This window comes from Centropristis striata, chromosome 4 (assembly GCF_030273125.1).
Source record: "Centropristis striata isolate RG_2023a ecotype Rhode Island chromosome 4, C.striata_1.0, whole genome shotgun sequence".
NCBI classification, from domain to species: domain Eukaryota; kingdom Metazoa; phylum Chordata; class Actinopteri; order Perciformes; family Serranidae; genus Centropristis; species Centropristis striata.
The window spans coordinates 18,470,603-18,495,093 of record NC_081520.1 but is presented as its reverse complement, the minus strand read 5'-3'; the positions used below and the strand labels follow the sequence as shown (position 1 = coordinate 18,495,093).

The 24,491-nt window shown below is 36.0% G+C and overlaps 1 protein-coding gene across 1 annotated transcript; it reads left to right on the top strand.

Annotated features, from left to right (window-relative positions):
- The first annotated feature begins 1,992 nt into the window (after positions 1 to 1,992).
- bbc3 (BCL2 binding component 3) lies at positions 1,993 to 16,271 on the top strand. The gene is made up of 4 exons (XM_059332058.1): positions 1,993 to 2,319; positions 4,716 to 5,127; positions 12,146 to 12,351; positions 15,227 to 16,271. Exons 2-4 carry the CDS (start codon positions 4,728 to 4,730, stop codon positions 15,320 to 15,322), a joined length of 702 nt encoding a protein of 233 aa, XP_059188041.1. The 5' UTR covers positions 1,993 to 2,319; positions 4,716 to 4,727; the 3' UTR covers positions 15,323 to 16,271.
- Positions 16,272 to 24,491: the final 8,220 nt, after the last annotated feature.

Below are 24,491 nucleotides of genomic sequence, written 5' to 3'. Positions count from 1 at the left end.
TGAGATACATTAACAATAAAGGGGCAAATTTAATGTGTATTTCATTAAAAGAAGTGTGAACTCTTAATGCATACATAGTGGACATAGTCTGGCTATTTTAAATACTATACAATTGGAGCTTTTGATAAATAAAAAAAGAAAGAAAGAAAAATTATACGATTTTATGTCTTGATTATTTTAATTAAATTATTTTATGGACCTTGATTTTAGACTCACTGCTTTGGAGGCCTGGATAGTTTACACTATGATGCAATAAGAAGCATCAGAGATTTATCTTTTATTGCATGAATCACATGCAGAACTGAATCAAAACTATCAGACGTGATTATTAGCTACTTTTTTGACACGTGCAGCGCATGTGCTTTAATAAACAGATGTAGTTCACACTAAAGGCTGACTCAGGGTTGCATTGTTTTGGTTCACAGCTGCTGCAGATGTGTCAAACTGAGAAGGAAATGAAGGGGGAAGCAGGATGGGAGGGGGGGTGGAGACTGTGTGTGTGTGTGTGTGTGTGTGTGTGTGTGTGTGTGTGTGTAGGTGTGTCGTGGTTGTTGTGTTGGTTGAACTGTGTGCAGTTGTCACATGTCTTGTGTGAGATAAGAGATAAAAAGTTAAGGAGGAAGGAGGGGGAATACAGGATGTGAGGGACATTAACTTTTTTTTAATGGTTTTAATCTTAGAAGGACTGAGCTGCTGCTGCTTTTTTTGTTATATTTGTATAATAATGGTTCAGGAAGTGTCACGTTGTTACCTTTGGTTGTTACAAATAAAATAAAAACACCAGAGGAAGAAAGAGAGGGAGGGAGGGAGGGAGGGAGGGAGGAGAGGTGGTGAAAGTGAAACAGCAGCATCCTGTCTGAGCATGTCAGCACTTGTCGAGGAGCAGAAGCAGGAAGTCATTTCAACCACCAACACTGTCAAAATAAAAGCATAGAGTTGAAAAGCGCATTACTGGGGAGTACAGAAAAGTTCCAGTTAGATAGATGATTGTAGTTAGTTCATAGAGACACATAAAACTGTTGGATGCTGCTGTTTTGCACCTTGTATTGTATTTCTTTTTATTATGTTGCTTTATTATTATTTTTACTCTATATCAAAATATTTGGGTTTGTTTTTTGTCCAGATGTCAGTAATTGGCATTAACAAAGCACATTTACTTGATTGCTGTAGGCTATTTCATTTATATTTTTTCACTACTTTACTTCTTTTGTTAGGTGTGTGTGTTTGAATAAAAAAATTAAAATGTCAATAGCCGTCCTTTTTTTAATTTCTAGAGGAGAGAGAGCTTACAGTAATACATTTAATAGTTCACAAATATCAACTGTTTTAATTGCTTTGGAGAATTTAATAGAAGTGATGTGCTGCCTGAGCTCAATGTGAAAGGCAACAAAGAATGGTTTTCTTCGAGCAAATTTACAATCATGAATATGGAATTTCGCCATCAGTATGATGAGGTTTATAATAAATATTTCATTGAGTTTTTCTTTCTTTATTTTTTAAGTCAAAGAGCCCAAATAGTACATCCCTCCAAAACAACTTAAAATCTTTATCAACATTGCTTGCAATAAAGTTACAAATATAAATCCATAGACCTAGGACAAAGGGGCAAAAATACCAAAATAAATTAGTAACAGTTTCAATATGTTCAGAACAGAAAGTGCATTTCACATTTTTTTTTTTTTAATCTTCTAACAATATGTTGATTGGGTGGATACAATTTATGAATTATTTTAAATGAAATTTCTCTCACTTTATTGGTTGGGAAATAGCCAGATCTTCTTCCAATTATTGTGTCCTATGTATTTATTCCAATATGAGAGCACATACGGACTGTAGTAACATCCTTTTCAAACAGGCTTCTGATTAATTTGTTATTACCATGATTACCAGTTAAACAAGCTTTACCCACTCACTATTCCCTTTATTTGCGCAACAGGCGTTTTATTCTGAAACTCCACACCGGATACCGGCTCCTCTTTTATTGTGTTGACAGATAGTGTTGCAGCAGCAGAAGCAGAAGCTGCTCAGTCAGACTGAAGATCAGACAGAGAAACAGCTGCTCCGTTACTCGGTTCATCTCGTCTCTATTATTTGTTTTGATGGGTTAATCTAACGGGAAAACAATCTGAAAATAAAAACTGAAACCATCCAAACCTGTAAACTTGTCATGGAGTGACACGTTTTCTCCGGAGTGGACTTTAACACCGAGCTGTGATCCTCCGCCGGGTGTTTTGACTCGTTTTACCCGGCTGATGTCCACCTGTTCCGGGCGGTTAGTGACTTGCAGACAGCCTCACCACGGAGCCTCACACACACCCAGTAAGACCTTTATTATGCTTTTCATTTTATGTTTTATTATGGCAGAAGTTGGTGGAGAATTTGACAAGCTGGAAGTTGCATCATCTGTCCAGCTGTCAGAAAAAAAAGCTTGGCTGAATGTCACATTTCTTCTATAAATTATTTGCTAGAAATTAAAATTAATTACTTTTTATAATAGACCTGTAGTTTGGATCTGGACTACTTTTCTTGTCTTTTTTTAAATTATAAATTTGTATTATTTAAATTTTATATATATTGTGTTGTCTATTTCAAATTGGCGACAAGTTGAGACATGTTAGATGCAGAAAAGGAAACAATATTATCCATTAAAAAGAGTTTAAATTTAAATTTAAATATAGATTTAATAGATTTAAATATATTTAATATATATAATATATATATATTTCGCGGCGATTTGAGGACACAGGTCATAGAACTCGAAGTTATAAACAATTTAATTATTTTATGGGTTAACTTCAGGCTCTAAACAGGTCTGTTGTTGACCTAACAGCTTTTTTTTCCTTTAATCTTTTTCTAATTTTTATGGGGACGTTTTATTTTGAAATGCTGAGCCGTGGTTTCTTATTTTTGCACGAGTTTTATTCACGCTTGTTCTGTCAAAGCACTTTGTGAACGCTGTTTTTGAAGGTGCCATAAAAATAAAGGTATTATTATTATTATTATTATTTATTCTAAGTGCAAAATTGCATTATTTGCACGTTCCCTCGAGGATTTTTGACGCCGTTTTGTGCTTTTATATTTTTTTCTCACATCATCTTTTACTGCCGTTAAAACGCGTGGCTCGCCTTTCAGTGTGTGTGTGTGTGTGTATCTGTTTACAAACAAGTCCCGTTCTGTGGTGAAGCGGAGCGCCCCCTGTCGGCCGGTGGAGGAATTAAAGTGGGTCTGTGGGTCAAAGTGGTGGAGGAAGAAAAACAAACAATGGTGCTAAAATTAGAACTGTGCCTTTTTGTTTTATGTACTGTAAAATACTTGGTTATATTATTATTATTATTATTTTTGTGATCAAAATTTTTATTTGGATTTGAAGGACAACAATCATCATCATCATCATTCAACAGCACATAAATAAATAATTACCATATATAAACATGTGCATACCGATGTATGCACACACACAGACACGCACATACACACATACACGCCGAATAATAATAATAATAATTAAATGAAAACATAAAAAACAAATGAAGATATAACTGAACATAAATAAATGCTAAAACATAAAAAAGGCAAGTAAGTAAAATACATAAAATGTCACAAATGCAAAAGGAAAAAGAGGTATGACCTAGTTAGATCTATCAAATGGTTAGCATAATTTTTTATTATTTTTACATTCTTTTTTGTGGCCAATTTGTGGTCAAGTAAACATACAATTTTCTTGCTTTGTTATGATTAGACTAGTGGAAGTATGTATTCATATAGTAGGAGATTAAGTAGAATTTTCATTTCTGGCCAAATGAGGTTGTGTGTGAAAGTGGGATGTACAATGAGGTGTAATACTCTCTAATAGTGTTAATATACAAAGTGTATATTGGGTAATACATGGATGTACATTGAGATATAAAGAGACACAGAAATAGTTATTTTAAGAAAAAGAAACTTAATCATTCAACATGGTTAGACATATATACAGACACAGATATAGGAGGGAAGAAGTTTACATGCAGCACAAACAGATGGATGTGAATAATGTGAGTAAGGGTTATTAGGTGTGTTAATGTGGAATGTGTAGATTGATTGTTAACTATTGTGTTTCATATAGTGTGGCTATGCAGACCACTACAACGTCTGCAACTCCATAAAACACTTACTTTTCATAAGGTACCACACCATCCAGCACATACACATTGAACATTGATACTCGCTGGAAACTATTCCAATATTATTGGAAAATCGAACCTTGTTATCCTTTATTTGTATTTTTTTGATAATTTTGTGTCATTTGTTGATCCTTTTGTGTCTTTTTTGGTAATTTTGTGTCATTTGTTGGTCATTTTGTGTCATTTTGTATAAATTAAATTAAATTATTTTTTTTGTTTTTTAGTGCTTATTATTTTGTTGTTTACCAGTGTAATCTGTGGCTAATTTGTTATTGCTTTTCAGATTACCACAATGTGAATTAAAATGTTTTTTTTATGTGGTAGTACTTGCTGTCTGGGTGTGTATTTAGTCAGAGTCAGAGTCAGATTTTCCTTTATTGTCATTGCAAGGAATAACAAGTACTAGGACAACGAAATTAGCCATCAACCTGTCCAAACGTATACTTAAAACACACATACAATATGACAGAGGTGGACAGGAAAAAAAAGAAATACAGCACAATGTGAGGAGACAATGATGTATTTACATTTGTGCTTGTCTGTGTGGTTTAGGCTACTACTGAGATGGCCCGTGCAGAGACCATCGAGAGTGTCGCAGAAACTGGAGGAAGAGGAGAAAACGGCCCTCTTCCTCGCCACAACACCTGCCGCATGGAGCTGCCTCGTCCCTTCTACAACTGGCCCGGCTTGTTAACCACGACCACCATCAGCACCGGCTCTGGGACCGGCTCCGCTGCCATACACCTGCACCACAGCCACCACCACCTGCACCCTCTGCAGGCTTTCTACCTGTCATACCCACTGCCTTGCCCCCAACTAGAAGGTCAGGACGAGCCCCAGACTCACCAGCGGTTACCGGCGTTATCTCCGTCACCGACGCCTCCCTGTTCGCCGCTCTGCCATCGGAGAGAAGAGAGGGGAAGTGGCGCCGTTGCACCCAGTGCCTTCTCCGGAGAGCAATCAGGTAAGACCACCGTTTTCACTTAACAACCATGAAAAAACAGGTGACAGATACACTGAAAAAAACAAAACTGTTGCTTTTACGGTAAAAAAACGGCAGCTGTGGGTGCCAGAACTTTATCGTAATAAATAGAGTTCTTAGAGTGAGTTTGCTAGTTTTAATTCATTTTTATTTTTTGGAAAATGCTTCGTTTTAGTTTATTTTTTTTGTAATGTGGTATTTGTTGGGTGCCAGATTCAATAAGGTCACAATAAATGTTTCCTTTATTTCCTTTGTCTGATCCATCTCAGCCCCAGTAAGGTTATTAGTCATAAAACCAGATAGATGAAATAGATTTCATATCAACCAAAAAGGTTTAGGTATGAAAAAAAGTTGACAAAGACGAAAACGAAGGACATTTTCACTATAATTTTAGTTCGTTTCAGTTAGTTTTGTAACCACAAATTACAGTTTCAGTTAGTTATCGTTTATTTAGAAACTAGTTTTTGTTATTTCGTTAGTTTTCGTTAACTATAATAACTTTGGTTTGAACTGCAGTATATGTTCTGTAAAAAGGTTTTCATATCTGACATGGCAATATTACATAACATGTAGCATGGTGTCATTAAAACCACGTGAGTTAGTTCTGCCTTTGTTTTGACAGACAGAAAAACCGCATAAATTTAACAGCACAAGCACATCAGTAATCATTTAACCTGCTGCAACAGAGACAGCTTTGATTGGTGGCCAGGTTCTGAGGAGAAGATGTGACTCAGCCGCACACACACAGCGCTGTTTACCTTCAAGACCTCCACCCTTAAATAAACATCATAGTTATCAGTTAGCAGGAGAGGATCAGTTGTGTGTGTGCTGCCCTGGGCTGTGTTTCCATGACTGGAGTGTGTTTGGGCGGGTTGATCGGTGACGAGGAGATGTGTTACAACTGTCACTGGGATAAACATCTTATGGCCTTGTAAGCAGCAGACCAGTGTGCTGCTGCATCATGAAGCTGCTGAGACAATAACAACGACTCAAACCGGTTTGGTTCATCAGACAATGAATGATGTCTGTACACTGTAAAAAAGGTGTGTCTAAAAACCAGATAAAACACTAAATCTGAGGGAAATGATCTTGCTGCATGGACAGATAATTTCACTTGACAAGATTTATTAAATTATGATTATTAAATCTAGAAATAAGCAAGTTGAACACTTGAAATTAGAAATTAACTCTTAAAACAAGAATAAAACAAGAATAAAACTACATAAAACCTGAATAAAACCACATAAAACCAAAAAAAAAACATTTAAAACCAGAATGAAACCAAGAGATTTGTTTTCCTCTTAGTTGAGCCAGACCTTGGTTGCTGCATCTAAACCTAATTATTATAGAGGAAACACCACATTAGTCATTAAAAACCTGAAATCATGCAGGTTTAACTGGTCAGACAGGAAACATTAAAATGATAAATCTATCGACAACAACAAAAAACATTAGACATAAGAGCATCAATTCGTTCCAGTCATTTAACCCTCTGAAATCTTGGGCTATTATGTGCGTTAAAAAAAAACAGTTTCAATTTTTTTACCATGTCATGTTGGTATCAGTTTTTTCAGCACAACCTCACCTATATGTCCTGATAATTAACTTTTAACTTTGACTTACTTGATAAAAATTTTGCGCCCAAAAGAAACAAAGGAAAACATGAAAATCTGATCTTGAAAATTATGTTTCACACACAGAAATGTACATGTTGCAAATATGAATACAAGTTGCAAATATAACATTTAACAGGTAAAATGAGGATAATATCTAGTTCTATACTAAATATATTTGACATTATCTCCAGTTTTACTTGGCCGAATATCATCAAAAAAAATCTGGTATGGAGTTTCAAGCCAGAACTTTAGAAGGAAGCTGATGGCTGAAGGCTCAATGTTGCTTCATTTTTATGTCTTCATGTCATGAAGAAGTCATGTGCAGGTGGTTTCATGGACTCCAGAGGGTTAACACCCATGTAGTTTTAAAAACAATTTATAAGCCCTCATTTGGATTATCCTAACTTTGTGTGAATCCAAATCGGTGGTAAATTTGCAGTGTAGTAAATATCTGTGAGTTCTTGATTTATGTCTCCTGGTGACAGTTGATTCTAACTGTCAGGGTTCGGCTGCAGAAGTAAATTATTCCTCATTTTTTCGTGTTCAGTCAAATCAGGATTTGAGGGCTTTGAGTTCAGTAAAGGGCGAGACACTTTCTGTTATCATGATATGAGTCACTAGAGTCAGTCTGAACTTAGGATCCTGGAGGGGAATTCAGAGGCCGTAGAAAGGGAAACTCATGTGTCAGAAGCAGGTTACAGGTAAGGCAGGTTCACTACATTTGGCCCTGAGTCACTGTGTTGTGACAGATCTGAAGCAATGTAAACAGATAAGTTCTCCCCGCCTCCTCTCCTCCTCCTCCTCCACCTCCTCCTCCTCATCCTCCTCCGCCTCCTCCTCTCTCAGCTGCAGGTCAGCTGTGCATCTCGGGCATGTTGAGACTTGTTCTCTGCAGCTGAGAAACAATCTGCTGCATTTCCTGCTGCTCTCAGCCAGCCATCAGGAAGTCAAAGCAGTCAGTCAGTCAGTCAGTGGGTCACACTTAGTTTGTCCACAAGAGGTAAATTCAGTCATTCAGTCATTCAGTCAAGCCTCAAACTGCAAAAAAAAAGAGTCTAAAAACCAGATAAAACAGTAAATCTGAGGGAAATGATCTTGCTGCATGGACAAATAATTTCACTTGACAAGATTACTTAAATTAAGATTATTAAATCTAGAAATAAGCATGTTGAACACTTAAAATAAGAAATGAACTCTTAAAACAAGATAAATTATCTAACACTTGTAAATCTAAAGTTTTTTTTAAAATCTTGGTAAAAAAACAAACAAATAATCATCAGGTCACTCTGCTCGGGCCAGTTCATCGCTGCTGGCAGCTTTAATTTATCTTGTTTTAAGAGTTAATTTCTTATTTTAAGCGCTCAACATGCTTATTTCTAGATTTAATAATCTGAATTTAGGAAATCTTGTCAAGGTAAATTATCTGTCCATGCAGCAAGATCATTTCCCTCAGATTTACTGTTTTTATCTTGTTTTTAGACACACCTTTTTTGCAGTGCAGATTTCTCAGGAAGCTCGTTTATAAGCCATTTATTTAGTCAGGTAGTTAAGTTTGTTAATCAGTCTATTTATCACAAAGTTAGTTAATGAGGGAGGCAGTTTGTTAATCAGTCAGTAAGTAAGTTATCTACTCAGTTCGCAGATCGGCAACCTACTTAATCAATTAATCAACACTCGGGATAATCCAAGAGTAATCAGCCAGTCAGATTCTGTAATTAGTCATTCAGTTATCAGGCACTGATTTAAAAATGTAGGTCTACACCATTTATATAGACAAAAATGGTAAAAACAAGCATTATAGTCTTAATTTTCAACTTTCCGATGGTCCTTGAAGGTTTATTTTCTCTCTCTGTACTTCAGCAGACACAGTGAAAACTACAAGAAATAAAGACATACACGTTTGAAAACACATGCAACTCCCACTCACTGTTAAGTATCATTGTAATATCTAAAGCACATAGACACAACAGTAATAGCTGGAATAAATGGACTTCAAATACATCACAAAAAATCCATAATAGGGCACATTAACAGCGTTTTACAGAAACGTGAAACATATAAAAGGAAAGTTACCGTGTGGACCACATGTAGAGTTGTTACTCTGGAGTTGCTCTTCTCTACAGCTCTTACCCATAATGCAACTGAACCATAATAAACTGACCCGGCCTCACATTTCCCACAATGCCCTCAAAACAGACCCTTATGCTTCACAATAAAAGTCCCTCAAAAGGAAATACATTTTAACCAAACATTTTATCTATAAGACATATTTATAAACCCTTTAAAAATCTTATTTCTTGCACTTAATCACCTCTTAATGACTTTATGAACTTAAATGATTATGAATTTGTATGAAACAAAAAAACAAGCACATATAAACTGTCTCAGAGACAGTAACACCAACCATGAGCCTTAAACCAGGTACAAAGCAAAGTGTGACTTTTGTGTACTGTTATGAACGGATAATGTGGCGTTAACAAAACCGCCGATAAAAGTAATTGAATCAAAGCTTGTCAAAGATTTTTTTTTTTCATTGATTTATGGTAATAAAACTGTCATACTGCACACAACATGATGGTTTTCTCCATACTTTCTATCACGGTTTTAAAGGTGCAGACGGTTTATTTCTCACTGAATTTGTTCAGTCAGTTAATTTGTTCGTCAATTTGTTGGTAATGTCTCAACAGAAGTAAAGTTATCCAGCTCACCCTTAAGCTTTTTATCTGGTTTAGTCTGTTTTGATTTTTAATGCCACCCCACCCCTCCACCTGGCAACCCAGTCACCCTCCTGCTCCAATATTCTGACTGGTCACCAGATCTCTCTGTCACCTTGTCAGTCTGTCAGCCTATCAGACAGACGGCTTCATCTCCAACCCCGCCCCCCTTTACTCCTTCAGCCAATCAGAGCTCAGCCCCCCGCTCTGCCCACCAATCACATCCAGACGTCTCCAGGAGCGCTGCCTTAGAGTTACCTTGGCAACAAGCCAGGGTTTTCCCGTTTGTTATGTTTTTTCCAGCGCTCTCTCTTTTCTTTCTCTCTCCCTCCATCTCTCTCTCTCTCTCCGTCTAGTCACCTGCATCTTTAAAGGATCAGTTTTAATCCTCCCAGCGAAGCAGACGCTGTGGCTGCCAGTTGTAATTTATTGCCATGTAATAAAAATACTTTTTTAATGTTGGAAGGAGGATTTAACACATGAAAAGTAACAAGATCCAGCCTGTAGAAAAAAATGCACTACAAAAAAGGTCTGAGGGAAATGATCTTGCTGCATGGACAGATAATTTCACTTGACAAGATTTCTAAAATTAAGATCATTAAATCTAGAAATAAGCATGTTGAATGCTTAAAATAAGAAATAAACTCTTAAAATAATAATAAAACCAGAATAAAACCACATAAAACCAGAATAAAACCAGTTAAAACCAGAATAAAACCACATAAAACCAGAATAAAACCAAGAGATATCTTAAATTAAGATTGTTAAATCTAGAAATAAGCATGTTGAACGCTTAAAATAAGAAATTAACTCTTAAAACAAGATAAACTATCTAACACTTCTAAATCTAAAGGTTTTTTTTTTATCTTGGTAAGAAACAAATAATTTGCATTGCAGTGCAGAAATTTTTATCAAGTGAAATTTTCTGTCCATGCAGCAAGATAATTTCCCTCAGATTTAGTGTTTTTATCTTGTTTTTACCCCTTTCTTTTTGCAGTGTGGGAAGTTATTTTTGTGTTGCATGGAAGAAGAAATGATAAAATGCAGAAAGAGTCAATGCTCTGGTGAAGTTAAATAGTTAAATAATTCCTGTTGTTATGATGCAGAAACTCTTTAAATTAGGGAATAAGGAAGCAAATTTAAGACAGAAAAAGAACTTCAATAACTTCTGAAAATGATATAAAACACAACAGCTTTCATAAAACCATAATATCTCAAATAGCTTTAGGCCCATTTGTCATCTACAGGTATATGTGTATTTAACAAAAACACACACACAAAGTCTGTAAACACAACAAACACACACACAGTTCCTCTCCATACCAGACTTATTAAGCAGATTAAGAGATTACTCTCCCAAGTTCCATGAAGAGGAAAATAAGTCACTCCATCAGGCTTCTTAAGAAATATATTCTAAACAACTCCATTAGGTGAATATTTTTGGTATATTTTTAATGTCAAATACAAGTCAAGACTGAGGTTTATGCATTTTTTGCAGGTTGAGAAAATTCACCTCAGCACTTCCTGTTCTTTCTGCATCAGAGAAGTCACTTTTTCCATTTTATGCAAGAAAAAACCTGCATGTGCATCAGACTGTTGAGGCTTTTTTGAGCTGGAATTAAAATAGACATTTTCTATGTGGACTATGCACGGATTTAGCATCAATACGACTCTGAAACAAATAACTACATTAAATAATATTTGACATCATTATACATTATACTGTATGTACGATCTATAACATAGTCAACCAATTCTAGAAATGAATACTGAGAAAATAAAGAATATACAAAATAAACATCATTACTGTAACACCATTTTAAATCACTCCAAGCATCATTTTCTGAATTATTTGCATTAAAGTTTTCATATCGGTGCCTATTTGAAAACATATACATTGATAATGACAGGCCAGTCTAGATTAGTCTAGACTAATTAGAAATTAACTCTTAAAACAAGATAAATTAAAGCTGCCAGCAGTGATGAACTGGCCCGAGCAGAGTGACCTGATGATTATTTGTTTCTTACCAAGATAATAAAAATTTAATTTTAGAAGTGTTAGATAATTTATCTTGTTTTAAAAGTTAATTTCTTATTTTAAGCGTTCAACATGCTTATTTCTAGATTTAACAATCTTAATTTCAGAAATATCTTGGTTTTATTCTGGTTTTAAGTAGTTTGAACTGGTTTTATTCTGGTTTTAACTGATTTTATTCTGGTTTTAACTGGTTTTATTCTGGTTTTAACTGGTTTTATTTAAGAAATCTATTGGTTTTATTCTGGTTCTATGTGGGTTTTATTCTTGTTTTAAGAGTTAATTTCTTATTTTAAGCATTCATTGAAGAAATCTTGTCAAGGTAAATTATCTGTCCATGCAACAAGATCATTTCCATCAGATTTACTGTTTTCATCTTGTTTTTAGACCTTTTTTGCAGTGTAAGAAGGTTATTGATGTACTCTGTTTGTTGAAAGTCATTTAAGCGTCATCAGAGGCGCTGCGGTCCCAATAAAGCACTTCTGTCTCTTCCTACATGAACATTTATTCTCCAGAGAGAGACGGAGCATGAGAAAAAAACACTGGTAAAAAAAATATATAATAAGGGAGACAGGAAGGGTTTTTTCTTTGTTAGAATCTTATTTTCTGAATTCATTTTGCTTTCTTTGCTGCAGACTCGGACAGAGAGGAGCGTCTGGAGGCCTCCAGCCGGCAGGGACCTCCACCGGACCTGCTGCCCCAGAGCGAGCACCCATCCTGGGCTTCCACACACCACAGAACCCCTGGAGAGGAGGCGGTGCAGGAGCTGGAGGTCCGGAGAGTCGCCAACCAGCTGAGGGCCATTGGAGATGAATTTAACGCCACAGTCCTCCACAGAGTGGTGAGGAGAATCTAGAGTGTGTTATGTGTAATGCAGAAGTGTCTGAGATGTTTTTTTCAGTTCAGCTTTTTTATTTCGAACATGTGCAAGTAACACAACAAAGTCAACTCAAAAACAAACAAATCCAATGAGAATTATCAAAACAAAAATAGCAATAGTCAAAACAAAAGCTATAATGTGAACGCAACATGTCCAAAAAGTTAATTTGTTATTTTAAGCATTCAACATGCTTGTTTCTAGAAATCTTGTCATGGTAAATTATCTGTCCATGCAGCAAGATAATTTCCCTCAGATTTACTGTTTTTATCTGGTTTTTAGACTAAACACCTTTTTTGCAGTGCCCTCAAATCAGACCCTTATACTTCACACTAAAAGTCCCTCAAAAGAAAATACATTTTAAGCAAACATTTTATCTAAAAGACATAGTTTATAAACCCCTTAAACATCTTATTTATTGCATTTTAATCACCTTTAAATTACTTTATGAACTTGAATGATTATGATAAATCATGAGCCAAATAAACTGTCTCAGAGACAGTAACACCAACCATGAGCCTTAAACCAGGAACAAAGCAAAGTTTGACTTTTGTGTATTGTTACACACTGTAACTATTGTGAATGCAGCACAGTCACATTGATTTCCTCTCTCACAGGCACAAACACACACAACTATCTCATCAGTTCAATATGTTGTTGGATGAACATGTGACTTTGCATGCATGTGTAAGTTCACGTGTGTGTGTGTGTGTGTGTGTGTGTGTGTGTGTAAGAGAGGCTCTAGTGAAGACAGATCAATAATTGTGTGAGAAAGAGAATCGATGTCATTTGTGAGCCAGTTTTTCTCTCATTTCACTTTCTTTTTTTTATCGTTGAGCTTTTTACATACAATGTCCTAAAGAGTCCTCCTACCTATCTGCTCTCCTTCTTTCTCTTTTAAAGTTTAGAGATGTTTATACACACCTATATGTTCCTTCCTTCCTCTTTCCTCCCTCCCTTCCTCTTATTTCACCTCCTTTCTCTTTCTTTGCCCTACTGTTTCCCTCTTGCTCCATTCTTCTTTATATGGATCTATATAGATAATTATGTCAGTATGATAGTTTTTCAGGAAACAGTCGTCTAAAATTGTCCCTTTTTTTACAAATTAATCAAAACTAATAAAAATTACTTTATTCAGTAAAACCCTAAAACAATTAAAAAAAAAAGTCACGTTAACAGGTTCAAACAAGACTTAAAGACTAAATGACAGTATGTTTCTACACTGCTGTCTGTTTCCTTTTATTGTTATGTCTTTATCTCAGCCCTCCCTCTCTCTGTACTCTAGATCGCGTGAGGAGTTGGCAGCAACTCTCCACCTCCTCCCCCATCACACACACACACACCACCCCACTGCTCTCTCTCCCTCTCCATCCCGCCTTATGCACATAAACAAAGATGACGTCACCGTGTCTTGACTCAGACATGGATTGTGCACACACACACACACACACACACACTTTAGAGGGTGTAACAGCGCTCTGCAGACGTGTGGAGCCGGTTTCTGATGTTGCTGAACTGTGGGACAGACAGAGACTTTATTCTCAAGGGGAAACTGGAGAAATTGTGTGTGTTGTTTACAACCCAGCCGGGCCAAAAGCAGTCAGACAATGTTTCTAAAAGAGCAGTTTGAAACAAAAGGAGTGAGGGACGGAGGGATGAAGACTGTAGAGGAGGGAGAGACGGAGGGTTAACCACAAGCATGTGAGCTTCAGCCAGTTCAGAGAGCATCTCTAACACACACACACACACACACTTGTTTATCGTCTTGTTCAGGCTGATGAAGGTTTCTTATAGTTCCAAGCCACATGTGGTCTCTAGCTGTTTTGTCATTCAGTGCGTTTACATGCACAGTTTAATCGAGCTATGCTTAAAAATCGATATTGGTGTCTAATAGGACTTCTGTCCTTGTCCCAGTTTACATGCAACTGAGAAAATCTAATAACTGACGGGAACGTGTCCTCCTCCTCAACACTGGGTGGCGATATGCGTCGTTTCAGCAGGTTAATATGGTACTTTGTGCCGTCGCTACTGACCAGCGACCGGCTAACGTGCGACCGGCTAATGCGACTGGCTAATGCGACTGGCTAATGCGACCTGCTAATGTGACCGGCTAATGCGACCTGCTAATGTGACCGGCTAATGCGACCTGCTAATGCGACCGGCTAATGTGACTGGCTAATGTGCTACCGGCTAATGTCATTTCAGCAGGTTAATATGGTATTTTGTGCCGTTGCTACTGACCAGCGACCGGCTAATGCGACCTGCTAATGCGACCGGCTAACGTTCGACCGTTTTTTTAATGTTTTTGTTCCGGGGTCATATGAATAACACGTTTACATGCACTTCAATTGTCCAGTTATAGTCAGATTGAGGCAATAATTTGTTTTTTTCAAGTGTCATGTAAACGTGCTGACTGACCTGATATAATCCATCTGGTTTAGACGAGGTCGGTGCCTGGATGAAGCGTGCAGGAGGCAAGACTTTAATTTGTTCCTTGAATCTCTCTAATGATTTCAGATTGAATCTTGTCCCCTCTCCGGTTTGGTTTGTTTATGTAAATAACTCTTCTTCACACTTTGTTGGTTGTTTCTAATTTTCCGGTTCATCGTAACTTATTTATTTATTCTCAGCCGCTGCTTCACAAGCTAACAGGGACAAAAAGGAACAGCATTGACTTGCATGAAGTCACAATAGAACTGAGCCTGTTGTGTGTTATGAGATGTTTGTAGGTCGCGTCAATAGATGCGCATGTTTTAGCAACTCGGCTCGCCTGAAAAGGTCAGAAATTGAATAACCAACTAATGACTAACATTTCTTTCTCTTCCTTCCTGTCTCACAGCACCCGGCCCCCCACTGGCAGGACCTGAGAGACGCCTGCCGAGGACTCCTCAGCTTCATCAGCCAGACCCTCAGCACCCTCTACAGGCTCACATAGACACACAGACAATGAATTGACCATTTGAACTGGGAGGTTCAACACAGCCTCAAGTCAAAAACACTTTCTCGAAGGAAGATTTTTGGAGGATGAGCTCTGCAGCTGGAGGTGTCGCCGCCACCTGTGGACCAGGGTGCAAGCTGCGGAAACTGGACCCTGCCTGTCTGTCTGTCTGCCTGTCTGTCTGTCTGTCAGTCAGTCTGCTGGTCCAGACTGCAGCTGACAGACCGACGGTCACTTTCCTACCTGTATATTTTGTAAAAACCACTTGCTTTCACTGTCTTTGTCTCGGGGTTCACCTCTTCAGTGTGTGTGTTCATTTATGTGTGTGTGTGTGTGTGTGTGTGTGTGCACGTGCACGTGGCAGATGTGGATCTAACGAATAGGATGTGCATCCTGAGATATCATTAAAAATACAATTTCATCCATTTTACAAAAAAACTGACATTTCAGAATTAGGCTTTCTAAACTAACGAGTCTGTTTGTAAGTCGACCAACGCAGGATTTTTGAGACAAATACTGATTTTTTAAGCAATTACAGATACGCCCATATTGTGAATTTTTGAGCCGGAATGAAAATGTATGTTTTTTATGTACATTATGCACTGATATGACTCTGCAAAGGTACTCAGAAGGCTGCTAAGCATCAGTACTGTATGTCCAGTGTCATTGCTGATCATTAACATTAAATACAAAAAAAAAAATACCAAACACAATTTCTAAATCTCCTAGAGCATTGTTTTGTTTTATATATGCAGATCCAGCTAAATAATGTCGGTCGGACTCTACTTGTACCTGACCTGTTTTGGAAGGCTTGTCATTTAGCTCTAATATCATTGACCCCATTCATCTTTACCCCTGTTATTCCATTTATTTATTATTTTTCAAAATTAATGATATCTCTTCAATTCTTCCCTTTAATGATGTAAAAACACACACTGCAAAAAGGTGTGTCTAAAAACCAGATAAAACAGTAAATCTGAGGGAAATGATCTTGCTGCATGGACAGATAATTTACCTTGACAAGATTTCTTAAATTAAGATTATTAAATCTAGAAATAAGCATGTTGAATTAAAACAAGATAAATGATCTAACACTTCTAAATCTAAAGGTTTTTTTTTTATCTTGGTAAGAAACAAATAATCATCAGGTCACTCTGCTCGGGCCAGTTCATCACTGCTGGCAGCTTTAATTTATCTTGTTTTAAGAGTTAATTTCTTATTTTAAGCGTTCAACATGCTTATTTCTAGATTTAATAATCTTAATTTAAGAAATCTTCTCAAATCAAATCAAACTTTATTTACTGTTGTCAAGGTAAATTATCTGTCCATGCAGCAAGATCATTTCCCTCAGATTTAGTGTTTTTATCTTGTTTTTAGACACACCTTTTTTGCAGTGCACAGATGATTAGAGCCTCGTCTGACACGTGCATATCACTGTTGTGTCTTTATTTCTACCCCGTTCTTATAAACTGTGAAACTGGAAAAAAAAGTGGGGTGTTATTCCACTCTCTCCCAATCTGAGACTCTTTTTGCATTTCATCATACGACAACGTGCCTTTTTGCTCAGCGCTCAGTTGAGACCTAATCTCCAAAACTAGGACAATCAGCCACACACACACACACACACACACACACACACACACACACTCTCTTAAAGTGCTTTGTTAACAAGTGTCATTTGCATCACATTCAAATGCTTCAGCATCAGTTTGGTTTAAAGTCATTTAAGGACAGAAATCTGCCACATTTTGCCGCTGTACATTCTCCGTCACACTGCCTGTTGGGAGCTGTGTGTCCAAAGTGTTTATAGTTACTCGACTGTTTGTAAATAATCTTTTGGAAGATGAATATTAACAACAAATGTTGATGGACTTTAAAAGTACTTATCGAAGCAGGAGCTGTGTTTGGGAGATGTTTTGTATTTCTGAGCGGCGACAGTTTGAATTTAAATCCAGTGGATTTGAGATGGTATTCCATGAGTTAAAGAAGAAAAAAAATATATATGAATTGGATCTTTTTGATTGTTGAAAAGTATTAGGTGATGTTTTGTAAAAAATTACCCCTTTCGGTTGTGCGATTATTTTCATTGTAGTCTGGGAGAAAATGTTTAATTGCTCATATTAAGAGCATAATTTATTTGGGAACGTAGCCTGAATCTGTAGCTTGTTCTGTTTTTTGTTTTCATTTTTAATGTGATGCATTATTTATTTTTTCTTACATTCCTGATCAAAACTATGAATTAAGCTGTACTTGAGTTGTTACTGTTAAAACAGAGATTAAATAAGATGTTAAAGCTGTTAATATACACACTGAGAGTGGATACATCACTTTAATAAGCACTGCTTGCAATTGAAAAATTGACCAATTGATAATTTGAAACGGTACTTTGTTGTAAAGCAATGGTTTCATTATTAATAACTACATTTTTGGTCATTAGGCTGAAATGGAAAACAAGATGAAAGTTCACCAGACGCTTGAGGTGATGTATCGGCTTTCTGTGTGTATATCAGAGAAGGAAAAGTAACAAAATTCTCCCTTTATCCTCTTTAAAGCACAAAGAAAATGAAATCAGACTGTTAGCAATACTCTAAAGTGACTGAACTGAACAATGAAAATCATCTGGGTATTTCAGATACAAATTGATTAGCAAAATTGTGTGCTACACATGCTAAAAATATACATTTATGTATTGTAACATACTTTGATTTGAAGTGCCCACTTTTTTATTTTATTTCAGGAAACATTTGACTGAAATATGGACCTTTTTTAATCTGTCAAACTTAAAAATGCTTCAAATATTCGACAGGGATTGGCTGTGGCGGTTTGACTTGGCCTCAGTTTGTTTTAACATTTCTGAAAGCCTCGATGTACAAAATCACAATGATACAGCAGGAACATGACGCTAAGCAGACAATAAACTTGTTAACTGCTCATATGTTCATATTTATGGATCGGTTTATGTCTGCTGGCCCCCCTCCCTCCAATGACGCTCAGTGTCAGTCACATGCAGTGTGTATTTGTTTTTCAACTTTTTTCTATTGTAAACTTTCTAAATACATTTTGTACTTTTTTCTTTTTTATACAATAAAGATAAGGAGAACTATACTCACTTGTTTGGTGTTTCATTGCACTGCAAATGATTTGTTTCTTACCAAGATAAAAAAAAAAAAAGATTTAGAAGTGTTAGATAATTTATCTTGTTTTAAGAGTTAATTTCTTATTTTAAGGGTTCAACATGCTTATTTCTAGATTTAATAATCTTAATTCAAGAAATCTTGTCAAAGTAAAAAATTTAGTAGACTAAACACTTTTTTGCAGTGTGGATGCATTAGATGGAGTTGATGCAGTGTGAAGTGTTTTAATGCAAGACAAAATAAATTACATTAGCTTATGGCTGCACAATTAATTTAAATTTTATTAAAATAGCGCACTGTAAAAAATGTTTGTAGAAATTACAGTAAAACTCAAAATTACATCAGAAATAGGGCGTAAAATTAAAAATTGTATATCACCGTAGTAGACACTTTTAGTTACCGTAAATCAAAGAATAGCACAAAACTTTAACTTTTACTGTCATAAACTGTAGGAAAAACACAGTTCTGCTGTAAAAATATAACATACCGGTACTCATGTAAAATTAATGCAGATATACCATGATGTATGAATGAATGACACAATTACCCTAAAAATAACGGGAATATTCAGTCTAAATTACAGTTTTTGCTGATATTTACATTTAAATTTACAGTAGAAAACCCCATTAACTGTACTTTTTACAGCGAAGTTCTGGCAACCAAAGCTGCTGGTATTTTACCGTAAATTAAACAGATTTTTTTTTTACAGTACTGTTGATTTCACGTTTAAGATTGCCATTTTATTCCATATTTGACCATGAAAAATAAAAAGTTTTTCCATCAAAAGATATTTTTTTACAAAAAATAAATGCAAAAATTACAGTGATGGCTTGTATATATATTACAATATATTTTTATTACAATCACGGTGCCAGAGTATTTTATTGTGGAGTAATGTTTTTTATTTTTTTTTAAACTGTAAAAAAACACACCAAAAAATACTGTTTTGGCTGACTTATACATTTACAGTGTTTCATTGTTACTGAAACTGAATTAACTCATTTATCATTTTACGTCTTTTACTGTCATGGTTTAGCAGTTTTTCACCGTAAAACTACAGACATTTTTTACAGTGTAACATACTGTATCTTTGGGAAAATGAACTTCCCAACTTGATGTCATTTTGGGATACGGCTGCTCTCGGCAGATGTTTACAGATGTTGGTGTCTCTCTGGGGGGCGGAGCCATCGCCCTGCGGCCCTGCGTGACGGACAGATACCAGCATGGTCACACATCACATCTGGAGACCAGCACGGATTAACAGACACCAGGTCGAGACCCTCGCTGCTCACACGCACACGCACACACACACACACACACACACACACACACACACACATACACACACACACACACACACACACAAACACACACACACACACACACACACACCACAAGTGTTTACAGTGACGGTCAACAGGACAGTCTGGTGCAGGACGTCATCATAATACTCCAGAAGATGTTTTGGTGCTTTTAAAGAGGCCTTGAATGACCCCTGGTGTTTTCACAGCCGATACTGACTCATTTAATCATTTATTCATGTTCTTGACACACATTATAGTGATCTCATGAACCTAACAGCCTTTCATTATTACAATTATTCTATTGTTACTGCCTAGTTGGTTCCTTTTTTATACAATTAGACAAACAATTAATATGAAAGAAATAAAGGTGCAAAGGGTTGACACTACACACTGTAAACAATTGTCTTGTAAATGAACAGTGAAATACTGGCAGCAGGGTTGCCAGCATTCTACTATTAATTGTACAGTTCCTCTACTGTTATTACTTTACAGTATGTTACTGTGATAAAACCACATACTGAATTACATTAAAATCCTGCATTTCATTGATTTTTACAGTAGACTTAAACACAGTATAGTGCTGAAGCTAGTTGTAATATTGTTGCAGTATACAATGCAGTCATTTTTTGTAAATAGAGCTGTCTGAGACTCTACTGTCTGAAAGCCAATTACTATCAATTAAGCGCTTTTAATATACCATATACTGAATGAGTAGAAGAAGAAACTTAGAAAATATCATATATATATATATATATATATATATTTTTTTTTTTTAATGGGAAACAGCAAGCTGTTTTCTACAGTATAATACCTTTTTAATGGAAAACAGTATGTTACTGTCACAATTTGGCTGTTTTCTTACAGCAGTTTGTTACAGTGCAGGTGAATATGTGTTTTACAGATATCACCATGCAGCTTCCCCAGCTGATTAATTACATTACATTTTAAGTTTTAATATGCAAATGAGGCATAAATGTCCAGCACAGAAATCTGATCACTGGATGAAGCCAGGTTCAATATTCTAGTTTCATTGTTTTGACATATTATTTTCAAAGGATTTACAAGGAAATGTTGGATAAAAATATATTTTTTTCATCAGGTTTTTAGGAATTTAGGAAACATTTTTGTGTCTCATGTTTTGAAAGTTACAATGACACATGACATGTTATCTTTGGTCATTGACACGACATAATTTCAATGACAACTAAGTAACTTTTACTGACAGTGAAGTACATCTGACAGTGCAAGACATTTTTCCACTGATTATGTCATGCATAGTTCCATCCTAAATAATCCTAAATACATTTAAATTGCTGTGTTTAACCATAAGATTAGAATTCCCATAGCGAGAGTTAAAGGTTAATGTCTTATTGTAAGTGTTCAACATGCTTATTTCTATATTTATTTATAATCTCAATTTAAGAAATCTTGTCAAGTGAAATTATCTGTCCATGCAGCAAGATCATTTCCATCAGATTTAATGTTTTTATCTGGATTTTAGACTAAACACCTTTTTTGCAGTGCACACTGACTGTCTTTAGGTTGGTTGAAACCATATAATGAAACATAATAAATAAAATGATTAAACAATGCATGAGAGAGAAATAATTGGCCAATTAATTGATATTGAAAGCAACTGTGAGTTGCTGCCCTTCTTATCTTCACATGATAAACAAGACAAGACGTAATCCGTCTATAAGGAGTAAGAAAGACACACACACAAACATACACACACACACACACACACACACACACACACACACACACACACACACACACACACACACACTGGTCTGTTACTGAGTCAACAGGCAGCATTGGGACAAGATATCCTCACTTAAACTCTTTTGCCGAATGAGCCAATCAGATCACTCAGAGCAACATCAGGGATCTGATTGGCTGCAACAACAGACACTTGGTCTTTGCTGCTAAGTGGAGAGAGTGACCACCCAGCAGGAGCACCAGGCGTGGGTTTAACTGTGTGTGTGTGTGTGTGTGTGTGTGCATGAAATAAAGAGGAAAGAAAAATGAGAGAATATGTAGAGAGAGAAATGAAGAATAGCAGCGTCAGCATGTTGAGTGCAAGAAGAGTGCATTGAGAGAGAGAGTGTGTGTGTGTGTGTGTGTGTGTGTGTGTGTGTTGGCAGATAAGAGTTGAGGTTTAATTAAAGGGGCAGAATGAGCTTAAAGGGACGTTCCATAATTAATCTTCTTTCCTAATCCCAGGAAAAGAGCAGTGGGAGCCTCGCTGCCTCTCAGCTCCTCTCATTTCAGTTTAAACACTCTTGTTTTGGTTCTCTGCACTCCTGAATCAGTCGTAAACACCAACAGAAAGTACTCTTTACTGTGTTACTGACTATGTAGTTTTTCTTTTCTTCTGCTTTCTGTTTCCGTTCACTCGTCTCTGTCTTGAACTTACAATGAACCCAGTGTGTGAGCACATACTGTCTCCTTTCAATTTAAATAAATGGTCACACAAATCAGCAGCAGCTGAAAGCATCAAGTAAGGGAATAAAAACTATATATATATATATATATATATATATATATATAAATATATATGCATATATCTATATCTATATATATATATATAGTTAGATAGAGAGATAGATAGATAGATAGATAGATAGATAGATAGATATAGAGATATCTCTATATCTATATATATCTATATCTACTTCTATATCTATGTCTATCTATCTATCTATCTATCTATCTATCTATCTATCTATCTATCTATCTATCTATGTGTATACACACACACACACACACACACACACACACACACATATATATATATATATATATATCAGTGTAGTTACAGTAGGAATATATCAAGGCACAGGGAGGCACATTTACTTAATCAGTTGTCTTTTCAATATAATGTATTATCTGGTTATACAATTAATATAACAGACATATGTTCTTCTTATACTTTATTTGTATGTTATGTTGCATCTTTATGCTAAATAAAAACGGTTCTTCACTAAAACAAACTTTTAACATTGCATTTGCATTTATGGACATGAGGTTGAGGAGGAGATATTTATAGTGTATCACTGGTTAGAATTCATATGACATTTTTACATTTAAAAAGCATGTAACATAATGTGTTATTAAGACTGTAAACTCAAGCAGAATGACTCACATGTTGACAGCATACAGCCATACACACGTGCAGAGGTTGAGCTGCATCAAATTAAGTCTCATTTTTTCCATCTACAGTGAGACACGTCCCCACAGTTCAGGTTTCACAGGTTTATCTGGTCCAACAGGTTGAACCAGCGGCGCTCCCAGGGGCTGAGGTCAGACACGGGACCACACGCTGGGTTTCCCCTGTGAAGCCCTGCTGCTCTCTCTGTTGCCTTATTTGGGAGGAAGACGACAGGAAATGCTTGGAGTTTGTCCCGAGGCTCATTTAAATAGTGCGTTGTCACTGAAACAGCCATGTTTGGTTTGGGCAGTCACATGCCAGGTGATGAGAGGTTATTACCGCAAACACTCTGTATCTTATGACCATCTACTGTATTTACTCTCTAGAGTCACATACTGACTGTATGCTAATCAACACACTGATTTATTGCATTGCAACTGAGATTCTCAACAAGTTTGATTTAACCCTTTATCAGGCAAAGAACTATATGTGGTAACTTCAGGTAATAGTTCAAGAAAAAAGTTGCAAATTTACGAGATTAAAGTGGTAAATCTACAAGAAAAAAAGTTGTAGATTTAAGAGATTTAAAGTGGGGAAAAGCAACTTCTTTTCTCCCAGATTCACCACTTTAAATCTCATAAATCTGCACATTTTTTCTCGTAGATTTGCCACTTTAATCTCATAAACTTTTTTCTCAAAATATTTTTGTATGTTTTTTTTGTTTTTTTTACACATTCTGGCTGTATGTAATATCCTCCAATATTCTCTAGGGTTGAAATTTGGAATTTGCAAGTATTTCAATGAGTGTCCTGTTAAGGGTTAAAGTGGTGAATCTGGGAGAAAAAAGTTGCTTTTTTTTTCACTTTTTTCCCGTAAATCTGCGACCTTTTTCGCGCAGATTTGCCACTTGAAATCTCTTAAATCTGCAACTTTTTTTCTTGTAGATTTGCCACTTTAATCTAGTAAAATTGCAACTTTTTTCTCGAAATATTACCTGAAGTTTCCAAATATAGTTCTTTGTCTGATAAAGGGTTAACTACAAAAACCCCAAAACTTCATGTACTTAAGTATTGATCTCAAATTTCCATTTAAATGTATTTAGTTTTGATTCTTTAAAGTGAGGTTGAATTATCCAGTATGTTCTGCTCTTTACCTTTCCATCAGAAAGCCCTTTATGACAGGGAACTAAAGCAGTTATCTTTGCTCTATTTTAAGCCACCAGACTCCTAATATTACCCAGCAGAACCCTACAGGAGCTGCTGTTCTATCACTGCCTTGATTTATTAGTTTGTTTGTGTTATTGTGTGACTTCGATGTCTTAAAGGGTCAACCCAGTCGCCAATTTTTGGTTCCTGTAAACCACAGATATGATAAATGTGAATGTTTCTGAACTGCTGCAACCCATTCTCACCAAGGATATTATAAATAACGAAACTAGAATCTAAAAAACATTTTCATTACCTGAAATAAAAATAAAAATGAGTTTAAAAAAAAAAAAGATAAGTAACTGAAACTGTATTTTGTGGTTACAAAACTAACTAAAATTATAGTGAAAATGTCCTTTGTTTTCTTCT